A 13,100-nucleotide genomic window follows, 5' to 3' on the forward strand; every position below is an offset into this window, starting at 1 on the left:
CACACAGAAACGGTGAATATCTCTCTACAGGCAAGCGTAGAAAGCTGGTTTATGTATCCCATTACTAACCAAGAGTTCACAATGAAAACAAAAAATAATCTTTTGAAGAAAATGACAGGGCATCCAAACAAAACAAAACCAAACAAATTTGATATCTTCGCACATATATCTGATTCCCAAACATCAGATTCTTATTGTTTCTCCTCCAAGTTAACTAGCTACCACTTAACCCAGTCACTGGAGACACAACCCCTCCTTTGAGGGTTCCAGGTCCTAACCTTTTTTCAAAGCCAATATAAACTCTCTTGAATCACCTCAGTCCCAATCTATCATGGCTCTAGGAGCTTCCAAAACTTCTTTAAGAAGCCTCCTTTCTCCTGCTATGTGGGAAAAGTCTCCATTCTCTCCAAGCCTCAATTTCCCACTCTGAAAAATGGGGATCAGAAAACAATAATACCTCTAATACAGAGACCTTGGTTCAGTGCCTGCAGTGGGCAATGATAAAAACGTAACAATAGATAAACAATAAGGGGGAGTTCCCATCGTGACTCAGCGGAAATGAATCTGATTAGCATCCATGAGCATGCAGGTTTGATCCCTGGCCTTGCTCAGTGGGTTAAGGATCCCGCATTGCCACAAGCTGGGGCGTAGGTTGTGGATGTGGCTTGGATCTGGCGTTGCTGTGGTTGTGGTGTAGGCCAGTGGCTGCAGCTCCGATTTGACCCCTAGCCTGGGAACCTCCATATGCTGCAAGTGCGGCCCTAAAAAAAAAAAAGACAAAAAATAAAATAAAAAAGATAAAGAATAAGGACCTACTGTATAGCACAGGGAACCATATTCAATATCTTGTAGTAACCTATAATGGAAAAGAATCTGAAATATATATATATATATATATATATATACATATATGAGAAACGGAATCACTTTGCTATACACCTGAAACTAACACAACATTGTAAATCAACTATACATCAATAAAAATATTTTTTAAAAAGGTAACAATAATAACAACGGTAAATAACCATGATGAGTTTTCTCCATTTAACTTTCTCCTATTGGGCAGATGAGACCCTCACAATTGCTGTGTTTCCATCAACTTAGATACAATCATCCCTCTCTCTAACTCCAGTTTTCTCTGCAGAGTCTTTTGCTTGGCCAGCGCCATCCCCTGCTCCATGTCTAGCCAGAAGGTAACTTCTGGCTGACTGCCACTCAGTCATTACAGGATCAAATGAATGCATCTAAAGCCCACATTTACACCGACACAAAAGCATGGAATTGCAGAGCTGGAAGGAATCTTAGGGTTTCCCAACTCAGACTGTCCTGTGGTCCAGGAGAGTGTTGAGATTCTTTGCCCAGAAAGCATGTGGAGGAAGGGCAAGGTAGAGGTCAGGAGTCAGGCTGAAGTTCTGCTTTGCTTGATTGTGGCTTGGATGTTCGGAAGGATCGAGCCCAATTTCTTCTTATTATAGAGGGGGACCCTACAAGCCAGAGAGATTATGTGATGTGCTCCAAATCATACAGAAAGTTAGTGGCCGAGCTTGAATTAGCATCCAAATTTTCTGGCTCCCAATCCTGTGCTCCAGTGCTCTTCCCCACACACCTTGCTGCCCTTTGGAGTCATAGCCTCATACTTGAGTAGACTCTGTTGAGCTCAAGCCTACTACAAAAGCTTACTATGGCTGGCCTAACATTTGACTTGCATGTTCACACCACTGAGGCTCTTTATTCATTTATTTATCTATTCGTTTATTTTGTCCTTTTAGGGCCGAATGTGCCACATATGGAGATTCCCAGGCTAGGGGTCAAATCAGAGCTGCAGCTGCTGACCTACACCACAGCCATGGCCACACCAGATCCAAGCTGTGTCTTCGACATACACCACAGCCCACAGCAACTCCAGATCCTTAACCCACTGAGCAAGGCGAGGGATTGAGCCTGCGTCCTCACGGATGCTAGTCAGATTCTTTTCCACTGAGCCAGGATAGGCACTCCTGGGTTTTTTTTTTTAAAGCAGGGATGAGCTTTAATTTTTGTTTTGTTGACCCGAGAATTTTATTTTCTCCACTGCCTGTCCTAAGCAGTGTATGTGCAGTGTGCTATCTAAGGTTCAGCAAGCCTTCCCTCCAACATCTGCCCTCGACTTTCACTATGTGGTTTACAAGCTAGACGCTAGTTAAGCACAGGGCTTTGACAGCAGCTAAGGTGTGGGTTCAACTGCTATCTCTATCCCTTATGTGCTAGCTCTGTGACTTTGAGCAAGTCACTTCACCTCTTTTGTGCCTAAGATTCCTTATCTGTAAGATAAGAATAATAATAACTACCAGTGGTATAAGAAAAAATATATTTGGACTTTGTCCCTGATGCCTGTTACACGAAGCTCTGAAACCCTTGGAATTTTGTGAGGGACAGGAGTATCTTTTGTTATTCATAATGAGTGCCCCCCTTATTAGCTTTTTAGGGCTGCACCTGCAGCATATGTAAATTCCCAGGGTAGGGGTCGAATTGGAACTGTAGCTGCCAGCCTACACCACAGCCACAGCAACGTGGGATCCAAGCCACATTTGCAACCTGCACCACAGCTCAGGACAATGCCAGATTCCCGACCCACTGAGCGAGGCCAGAGATTGAACCCGCATCCTCATGGATACTAGATTCCGCTGCACCAAGATGGGGACTCCATTATGAGCCCTTTTCAACACTTGGGGCTATGCGAATGCTGACTCCAAGTGGCGGCACCTGAAAAGCTTCAGGATGGAGGCTAGTCCCCAGAAAAACCAAAGTGATTGGAGGGTTAGAACTTTCAGCCCTACTGCCTGGCCTCCAGGGGTGGGAGGAGGGACTACAGATGAGTTTCTATAAAAACTCTTGAAAAAGAAACTCAGAGAGCTTCCCCATTGGTGATGGACTTGGAAAGGGGCACACCCAGAGAGGACCTAGAGGGTCTGTGCTCCCCGACCCAGGCCTTGCCCTCTGCATCTCTTCCATGTGGCCTTTCCACTATAATAAACCAGCAACCACAAGTCAAGTGCTTATGTAAAGTAAAGTGCTTAAGTTAAGAGTTCTGTGAGTCCTCATAGTGAACTCTCCAACCCGAAGGGGGAAGTTGTGGGAACACATGAATTGGTAAGTCAGCCAGGCAGAAGTGCAGGTCACCCACAGACCCCATCTGCAGCTGGCTTCTGAAGTGAGGGCAGTCTTGCGGGACTGAGCCCTTAAAACAGTGAGGTCTGGGCTGACTCTGAGTAGTGCGTGTCAGAATGGAATCGAATTTTTGGACACCCGGTTGGTGTCAGAGAGTCAGAGGAATAGTTGGTGTTGGAAAGGATATCACATATTTGACGTCAAGAGAAAAAAACCTCATAGAGTTGTTGTAAGGATTAAATAAAATAATCTGTGACATACAGTAATGAAACTGTGCCCTGTGAGGCTCCTGGGCCTTTCTATGTCCACCATTTCTTTGGGGGGGGGTCTTTTTAGAGCTGCACCTGTGGCATATATAGGTCCCCAGGCTAGGGGTCTAATCAGAGCTACAGCTGCCGGCCTACACCACAGCCACAGCAACACGGGATCTGAGTCCTGTCTGTGACCTACACCACAGCTCATGGCAACGCCAGATCCTTAACCCACTGAACGAAGCCAGGGATCAAACCTGTGACCTTATGATTGCTAATCAGATTTGTTTCCAATGAGCCAGGACGGGAACTCCCATTTCTTATTTTTAGGGAATAAACTTCAGCCTCCATGACCTTCTCTGAGTTCCAAAGGGCAGATTCAAACAGCTGCTAATCAGGGAAGGGAGGGGATGCAGAGACCAGGGAGGAGCAGTTAAGAAACAATAATGCAACCTTGGGGCCGGCTCGGTTCCTCTTCAAGGAATATACATAAAGATATCTTTGAGTTCTTCTGCAGAGCTAAAACCCTTAGCAAATGAACACTAGAAATGAGGACCATCAGAACCAGTCTTGGGGCCACTAAACACCAACTTAGAAGAAGAATGAAAGCTTACATCTACCCTGATCCTTATCTGTGGCCCTATTTTCTACTCCCAAACTATAAAACCACTTCCTAGCCTCTCCCAAGGGAGGGCACAGTCTTTAGGGCATTAGCCTGCCGTGGCCTCCTTTGCCTGGGAAAGCAATAAAGCTGTTTTTTTCTGCTTCACCCAAAAACTCTGCCTTCATGTTTCTATTTGGCACCAGTGGACAGAGACCAAGCATTGGCAATAGTCGGTGATTAATAAAAACCAGCTCTTGGGAGTTCCCTGGTGGCCTAGCAGGTAGGACCCGGCGCTTTCACCACTGTGGCCCTGGTTCAATCCCTGATCTGGGAACTGAGATCCCACATCAAGCTGCTGCATGCTGCATGCCATGCCTGGGAGGAAGTGTGTGTATGGGGGAAACAAGCAGATAGTACTACTACTTGTGTGACTGTGCTTCTCCTGAATTCCACTCCAAGTCTTCTGCTGGACCTGGAATTCCTGCCTGGAACACCAACCAGCGTGACTAGGTCCCACAGTCCCATCTAACTCTGGCCACTCCTTTTCCTCTTGGACTAGACCCGTCCCTCTCTCCCTAGCTCTTAGCTGAAATCCTGCTGCATCTGCACAGATATCCCTCCTCACTCATCTATAGTCACATGCCTACCTCTTAGTTCTACCAGTGCTACTAGGCCCAAACCATCCAATGAGACCCTCTGGACATAAATAACTGCCCCATTCAAGGTGAAATGTGCCCCATCCTCTGGGACACTGGGACTTGGATAGCTAGCCACCCTTCTTGGACGAGAGCCTTAACCCTGGTTCAGCTCAATCTTGGTTTCCTCCCCATTCCTGCTGAGTCTCAGCATGCCTCACAGCTGAGTACATATGCCTTTGATCTAAACGGCAGAACAAGGCAGTAAGGTAGGGAGTTCCCTTTGTGGCTCAGCAGGTTACGAACCTGACTAGTGTCCATGAGGATGCGGGTTCGATCCCTCCATCGCTCTGTGGGTTAAGGATCTGGTGTTGCTGTGGCTGTGGTGTAGGCTAGCAGGTGCAACTCCGATTTGACCCCTAGCCTGGGAACCTCCATATGCTGTGTGTGGCCCTAAAAAGACACACACACAAAAAATAGATGGTAAGGTAAGGATGGTCTCAGGACTTTCAGAGCAACTTATTCTCCAAAAGGTCTGAATATTGACTTCAAAAGGAATTTAAAACTATGTACTAATTTTCCTGGGATGTTCACGATCAGTTTTTGTCTAAAAAATCACAGCCTTTTCCATGTGATTCACATATTACCAGAATTTTCTGGCTTCTTTGGAAAGTCTAGATATTCCAGCTTAAAATTTGACCTACCACACTTTCTGCTAACACCCCCGGGTAAGACGCGCATAGAAAGGGCCATTGAAACCATTATGACTCCTTGCAACAAAAATCTGCTTGTCTGAGACCACCACAGGAGGCAGGATGAATGGCATGTCTCTGTTGATTTTTTTTTTTTTTAAAGAATCCTAATCCAATTACCTTCAGCTCCCAAAGTCAAAATAAGACTTTCCTGGACAAAGATAGAAGTGAATTCATTTGGACAAGCCAAGTCTGTTAAATTCAAAACCAAACCCCAAACCATCATGCATATGTATCTTTCTTTATATAACAGCCTTGTTTCTAAATGTGCTGCACGTGAAAAGCCTTTTTTAAAAATAAGTTGACCCATATTTTAAGCACACCAGAGGAGCTTGCTATTTAAAGGAGTTTCTGTGAGTCATTTTGTACAGCAAATAACCACCCATTAATTTATTTGTGAAATCTGATTTCCACACATTGCTTTTACTTTAAGAGAAAACTGCGAACATATTTTCTACTGATTCCCAGAAACACAAAATCATGACCAAGAGATTATGCCAGAATTTTTCCAAATCCACGTTGTAGCTACAATCAGCTGCAAGATCTCTCTCAGTTCCTGGTCACTGCCAGAGAGTCTGAAAGGGCCTTGGAGATCAGAATCCCACTCTATGACATACCAAAGTAAGCTTCCATCCCATGGTCAAGAGCATGAAAAATGACCAAGCTGGCCACAAAGATATTTTCATGTCTAATTCCAAGCACACAGATTACAGATCACATAATAGATAAACATGTATATTCGAATCCAGGAGATAAAAAAGCCAGGCACCTGCGCCAAACATGGCATCCAAGATGGCTTCGGGACACCCATGTGCCAGTGTAATAATCAATGACGTGTGAGCAGGCAAATATACACCAGAGTCCCCAGGACCAGAGGACTCTGTGTCTAGAAGGGGAGTACTGAGCCAGGAGGGAGAGAGGCCAATTTAGGGTTGCTGAGATGGAAGGCATTTAGAAGGGATAAGACAGAGAGAGAGGTTTTTGCCCCCCCTTACCCCCTGATTCCAGGCAGTCATTCCTCTGTCACATTCACAGGCCTAAGCTTTTCTGTTTCTCACAGCTTCTTTCTACTTTCTGACACTTCAGAAGCCACAGGTGTTCAAAAGTCCCTTATTTCCCTACAACTCCCTCCAAGCCTACTCCCAGCCCACCCAGCCAACAAACACTTCAGTTTCCTCATCTTCATTAACATATAGTATGCCACTTGATTTATGGGGATAATTTTGTTCACTCTAAACAGGATTTATGGAGTTCCCGTGGTGGCTCAGTGGTAATAAACCCAACTAGTATCCATGAGGACATGCTTTTGCTTCCTGGCCTTGCTCAGTGGGTTAAGGATCCGGCATTGCTGTGAGCTGTGGCGTAGGTCACAGACGCAGCTCGGATCCCATGTTGCTGTGGCTGTGGTGTAGGCTGGCAGCTGCAGCTCTGATTCGACCCCTAGCCTGGAGACTTCCATATGCTGCAGATGTGGCCCTAAAAAGACAAAAAAAAAAAAAAAAAAAAAAAAGACGCAATATTAAACAGGATTTATGTACATGCTCCCTCCTTCCATCATGGATTTGTAACAACTTTTCACTTAAAAACATAATACAATAAAAGGAAAATATAAACACAAATTAACACTGGCGATGAAACACAATTTTATAATGGCTATTTTAAGGGGTGGGGAAGAGTTTAAAGCAATTGTATTAGGGGACCATTGACCAAAACTGCCCACCTTGGCCAAGCTTGACGATGGTTGCTTCCACGGCCCTGATGAGGCCCTGGTAAGGAAAGTGGTGCCGCCCTGAAGGCTAACAGGGAGGATTTGGGAGGGGCCAAGAAGAGAGAGGAGACTGCCAACCTCCCAGGATCCTTGGGGCTGGAATCTATCTTGGCTGAGAGGTGCGCTCGCCACCAAGAAGGACCCTGGGCCAAGCAAGACAATTGGCTGGAGACAACTTAGAAACTAACCCCATTGCCATAAAACTGGAGACTGGGAGCCATACGACAGAGCAATTCTCTTGGGTTCCCTTACCCTGCCTGGGTGCCCCTTCCTATATATATCCTTATAGACCTAACCAGTTATGTAGCTTATCTGAGGATCTGGGTACAGGCATATAGCTTAGAGGATCCTGGGGAAAAAGTAGTTAACCTAAAGCTGGGACTCTCCCTCTCAAATATCAATTGTCTCCTGAAGCTTTTGCCTGGTGGTCAGGGCCACTCTTGGTGCAGGCCTCTAATTGGGGAGGGGAGATTTCACCCTAGGCAGTATATAATTAAGTGCCAAACTGAGTGGCAGTCAGTGCTAGCAGGTGATCAGAGGCAGAGAGATCAGTGGGAGCTCGGTTTCCTGGAACAGGCAGGGATGAGGCGAGGATTCTGCAAGTCTCACCTGCTCTCTGACAATGAAGGGAGTGCTTCTCTTATTTTCCAGCACTCTTTCTCAGTGATTACGCCTACCCTTCCAGAGCTTTTGCAAAAGGGGAGCTTGCTTCCCATCCAGTCACCCACGGAATGAATGAACATCGGTGCCATGAAAACTTCAGAGAATTAAATATAAATCTTTACATGTGGAGGTTGCAAACATCTGGCCATTTTGAGTCCAGAGCAGCACCACTCTAGCATGTAATTCAATGATTACAATTAAGAGTTGTTCACTGGGAGGGAATCAGCTGCTCTTGAAAGGAGCTACTGTTTCCCGTTGATAGGGATGGGGTAGGCACAGGTAGTTGTAGAAGTCCCAGTAAGGGACCATAGGTAGAGAGGGAAACCTAGGGGACATTGGGAGACCAATGTAGGTTAATAAATTGCTCAAAAAAAGCCATCAGAACAAGGCAGGCTTGCCTGACTAAGTGGAGGCCAGAGAATTGCCTCAGGTCGTTGAGTGAGGGATGGGATAAGGTCTGCATTCAGATTCAGACCAAGGGCAGGAGTTTGAGGACCGCCCTTCTGCTGATTTGAAAACACACCTTACCGGATACCAAGAAGGAGCTAGTACTCCCAGAAAGGAAAGGAAGAGGCGGTCTTTTCTGACCCCCACGCCCCTTGGAGGATAAAACTGTAGCCCACCAGATCCTGGGGCAGAGCCTCCTTGCTTGCCCGCTTCCACCTCTCACAAGTGTCCTATCTTCATAAATCTATTTTCTTCCTTTCGCTTTGTCTCTTGCTGAATTCCTTCTGCACCAAGACATGAAGAACCTGAATCTCAGTGAGTCCAGACACTGGGTGAGTGATTCTAATTTAAAACCACAGGTTCAAGTCCCAGTCTGGGTTTAGGCTGGGTTTAAGTCCCAATCTGGGTACTGGCTAGGTTCAGGCCGTTAGTGCTGTCAGTTTCACTGTGGCCCACCTAAACTGCGCCTCCAGGTAGCTGACTCTTGGCAGAACTGCTCTTCAAGAGTCCTGAGGTGCATACGGGGTCATAGGCTGGGTTCCTGGAACAATATATGTATCTGCCTAAAGGCACCATTTCTCACCCCACCTGAGACCCTACCGAGACCATTGGCACATGTATCCAACACAGTTCTCACCAAAAAGACATAAAATAATACAAATACTGCCAATAATAATGACAATAATAGGTAACACGTCTGTAGCACTTCCTACAGTGACAAGAACTGTTCTAAGCTCTTTACCTCTATTAAATCGTGTAATCCTCACATGAGGTAAATACTGCTATTACTGCCCATTTCACAGATGAGGACACTGCGGCACAGAGAAAGAAGAAAACTTACTCGGGGTTTCACAATTAGTACATGGCAAAGCTGCACTTCCAACCCAAGCTATCTGGCTTCAGAGTCTTTGCTTTTAGCATCTATACTATACTGCCAATCCGCAGAGCAAGAGGCAAAGGACTAAGCTGTATCACCCACGTTGCCCCAGGTTGCATGGAACCTATAGGCCCGATAGCCAGGGCTCTTCTCAGAAGAACACAGATTAGGACAACAACTACATGGTCTGATTTGAAAAGAACTGGGCACAATATCCTGCCTAAAAGTATCTCCCATCTTTTGCAAAAATTTCTACCATTAAAAAGTTGCAGAGAAAAAAAAGAAGTTGTGGAGTTCCCATCATGGCCCAGTGGAAATGAATCTAACTAGCATCCATGAGGACGCAGGTTCGATCCCTGGCCTTGCTCAGTGGGTTAAGGATCTGGCGTTGCCGTGAGCTGTAGTGTAGGTTGCAGATGTAGCTTAGATCTGGCGTATGGAAGTTCCCAGGCTAGGGGTCTAATCGGAGCTACAGCTGCTGGCCTACACCACAGCCACAGCAACATGGGATCTGAGCCGTGTCTGCGACCTACACCACAGCTCACGGCAGCGCTGGATCCTTAACCCCTTGAGTGAGGCCAGGGATCGAACCTGCAACCTCATGGTTCCTAGTCGGATTCCTTTCTGCTGCGCCACGACAGGAACTCCTCTTGCAGGAATTTAATGGAAGCAAGAGTTTAATGAATGCAAAAGGACAATACTATGTGAAAGGCACAGTGCCCCCTCTCCCAGGCGAGTGGATCCTACAGGTACAGCAGCAGGGAGCCGAAGGTGAAAGGGGCACCAAGATGGAGGACAAGGACATGGAAAAGTATGGCAGAAGGTAAAAGAAAGATAGTCTTTGCTTTACTCTTTTTTTTTTTTTTTTTTTTCCAGCAAGGAGCTCAGCTTTTTATTACTGAATGTGTTACAGAAGTTTAGTGAAAAAGACCAAAGCCCATATCATCACCAGGCTCCTCAGATTCTTCTTTCTCACTTCTACTTTCTTCTCCTCAGCTGGGGCAGTGGCGGTGGCTGGGGCAGGACCTCCTGCTGGTGCAGCAGCAGCTGCTGGGGCAGGTCCACCAGCCCCCACATTGCAGATGAGGCTCCCGATGTTGACTTTGGCCAGAGCCTTTGCAAACAAGCCTGGCCAGCATGGCTCAGCATTTACACCTGCTGCTTTAATGAGGGCATTGATCTTATCCTCCGTGACTGTCGTGCAGGATGAGGGCAGAGTAGATGCAGGTGAGCTTCGAGACTGGAGGCCATGGTGTGGACGAATGCTAGGTGGGGACTGCTGGGCGTGGTGCTAGTTGCCAGATGAAGTGAGGGCCTCACCGCAACATGGCCTTAACTTCCTCAGAAGGACCGAGCCCCTTAGCAGCAGCCGCGGAAAGCAGTCTTTGCTTTACTCTTTTGCAGAAAACACTATAACCATGGTAGAGGTAACTAGTATTTATTTATTTTATTTTATTTTTTATTTTTTGGCCACCCTGAGGCATACGGAGTTGCCGCCAGGCTAGGGTTCAAATCTGAGCTGAAGTCTCTATCTGGGTTGCAGCTGTGGCAACACTGGATCCTTAATCCACTGTGCCAGATTGGGGATTGAACCTGCATCGCAGCACTCCCAAGATGCCGCTGATCCCGTTGAGCCACAGCAGGAACTCCAGAAGTAACTATTATTTAAGCAGCTACTCTGTGCTATACACGTGGAATATACAGAGGAAAGGCATGCTTCCCAGGCTCAAAAGCTTGCGGTACAATGGGGGAGATGGGCAAGTAAAGAGATAAGAGTCTCTGCCGAGGCCTAAGCACATCTAGGGGAATATCGTTTTGTAAGAAATCTCTTTCTTTGGTCATCGATTTGTCCCATCAAGCCTTGAGTAAAACATGATTATAATAAAGCAGTTTAAATTTATGTGCCAATGCTTTGTTTGAAATATAAATTGTGATGGGCTACTTTTTTCTGCCCATTTTTTAAACTTTTTTTTTTGGTCGTGTCCATGGCGTATGAAAGTTCCGAGCCAGGGATAAAACCCAAGCCATATCAGTGACCCAAGCCACAGCAGTGACAACACTGAGTCCTTAACCTGCTGTGCCACCAGGGAACTCTGTCATTTTTTATACTTTTTTATTGGACTATAACATGCATACAATAAAGTGCACAAATCTTAGGTGAATGGTTCAATAAATTTTTACTTATGTATACACTGAAGTAACTACTGCCTGATCAAGATATAATAACACACCAGATGTTTCCCTTGTGCGATAAGATCAATCACAACTCTATGACAATGAGGTAACCACTATTTTGATTTTCATGTAGGCTTTTTTTAAAGTGCTGGTGAGTTATATTTGTTTGGAGAACTCTAGCCTCTAAATGCTGGATCTCCCCTGATGTACTTCAATGGTCCAGCCACTGAATATTTTATCACCCTCCACGTGCTTAGGCTACCCGGACCCTACTTGTCTGGCTACCCCTCCTTCCCAATGGCCATTAAGACAATACCCAGTATTCACCAAAAGGAGGAACATCCCAAGCAACAGAACATAAATAGAGCCTGTACCATGATGGGAACCCACAGACAAAAGGTATCATTTTGCTAGATGGCCATGAAAGCACTCATCTTTGCTGAGAGTCCATGGGCTATTATTAGGACAGCTCCACTTAACCTGAGACCCTGCTAACAGCATGCCTTACTTGGAACAGAAATAAAATGTCACCCTTACTCCCCCTCTTGGTTAGGAAATGTACCCTTATCTTCCCCAACGGAACTCAGGAGAATGGAAGGTATTATCAAAGCCTGCTTGTCCTCTATCCATAGGCTGGGAATCTGTGTCCCGCTCTAGAGATGCACTCAAAAGACTTCTCCTTGCTTCATCTCTAAAACTAGGAAATGAGTATTTAATCAAATCCAATAACGCCATAGAAGCAATCATTACTATAACGAAGGTCCATTCATGGCCCCATGGCAAACTAGAGGAAGGAGAATCTGAGTTATGGAAAACTTTCTGGAGGAAGCTGGGCTTAAGCTGACTTAGAAAAGGAAACAGCCTCAGCACAGGCTTGACTATATCAAAGGACATGGTATTATCAGTCGATTCATGTAGCCCAGTGTTGCTGAATGAAAAAAAGGATGGATATGCAGAGAGATGAACCTAGAGAAAAAGGTAAAGATCATGCAGGGCCATGTGCGCCCTAAAAGAAGTTTAGATTTATACTACAAGCAATGAAGAACCACTAAATAATTCTGAGCTGAGAGTGACCCAATTCGATTTACATATTTTTTAAAAAATTACTCTGCTAGCAGTGTGGAGAGCTTAATAGGATAGCGGTGAAACTGAAGACTACTGAAATGATCCGTGGGACATGATGGGGTACTGATAAGACATCCAGGTGGAAATATTGCAAAGGACGTTGAAAGTGTAGGTCTGGAGCTTAGGAGAGTGATTTGGGCTGAAGGCAGGATTTGGGGCCAGGGCATCATCTCTATGTAAATAGTAGTGGTTTAGGCTGCCTAGGAAGATAATACAGAACAAAATCCACGGTCAAGTTTAGAGCCTTGAGAAACAACAACAATGAAGATTCCGGCCAAAGAAGAGGAGCCAGAGAATGAACTAAGAGGTAAGAGAAAAAAGGAGTTCCCTGATGGCTTGGGGGTTAAGCATTGCAATTGCTGTGTTCTGGTTACTGCTGTGGTGTGGGTTCAGTCCCTGGCCTGGGAACTTCTGTGTGCCATGTATGTAGCCAAGAAAAAAAAAAAAAAAAAAAAAAAAAACAAGGACAGAAGATTGTCACAGTAGTCGAAAGAGGGAAGATTTTGCAAGGAGGGGGTAGTGAATATTTCATAAGCTGTAAACTGTTACAAGAAAGATATACATTGGTCTGGCAATATGGAGGTCCTTGGTGATGTCAGCGAGAACAGTACCAGTGCTAAATGACGCCGCACTGAGGAGTGAATGGGGAGTGAGGA

At 45.6% G+C, this 13,100-nt stretch overlaps 2 protein-coding genes across 4 annotated transcripts in view; both read right to left on the reverse strand.

Annotated features, from left to right (window-relative positions):
* KLHL13 (kelch like family member 13) overlaps window positions 1-13,100 on the reverse strand; it is a 405,144-nt gene that overhangs the window by 245,790 nt on the left and 146,254 nt on the right. The gene's annotated exons all lie outside the window — the stretch shown is intronic.
* LOC414400 (60S acidic ribosomal protein P1) overlaps window positions 10,062-13,100 on the reverse strand; it is a 74,913-nt gene continuing 71,874 nt past the window's right edge. The window contains 3 exon segments of the mRNA XM_021079866.1: window positions 10,062-10,120; window positions 10,123-10,340; window positions 10,342-10,384. Of these exon segments, the coding sequence (XP_020935525.1) occupies window positions 10,062-10,120; window positions 10,123-10,340; window positions 10,342-10,384 (320 nt within the window).

The sequence above is a fragment of the Sus scrofa genome, chromosome X (assembly GCF_000003025.6).
Source record: "Sus scrofa isolate TJ Tabasco breed Duroc chromosome X, Sscrofa11.1, whole genome shotgun sequence".
NCBI lineage: Eukaryota > Metazoa > Chordata > Mammalia > Artiodactyla > Suidae > Sus > Sus scrofa.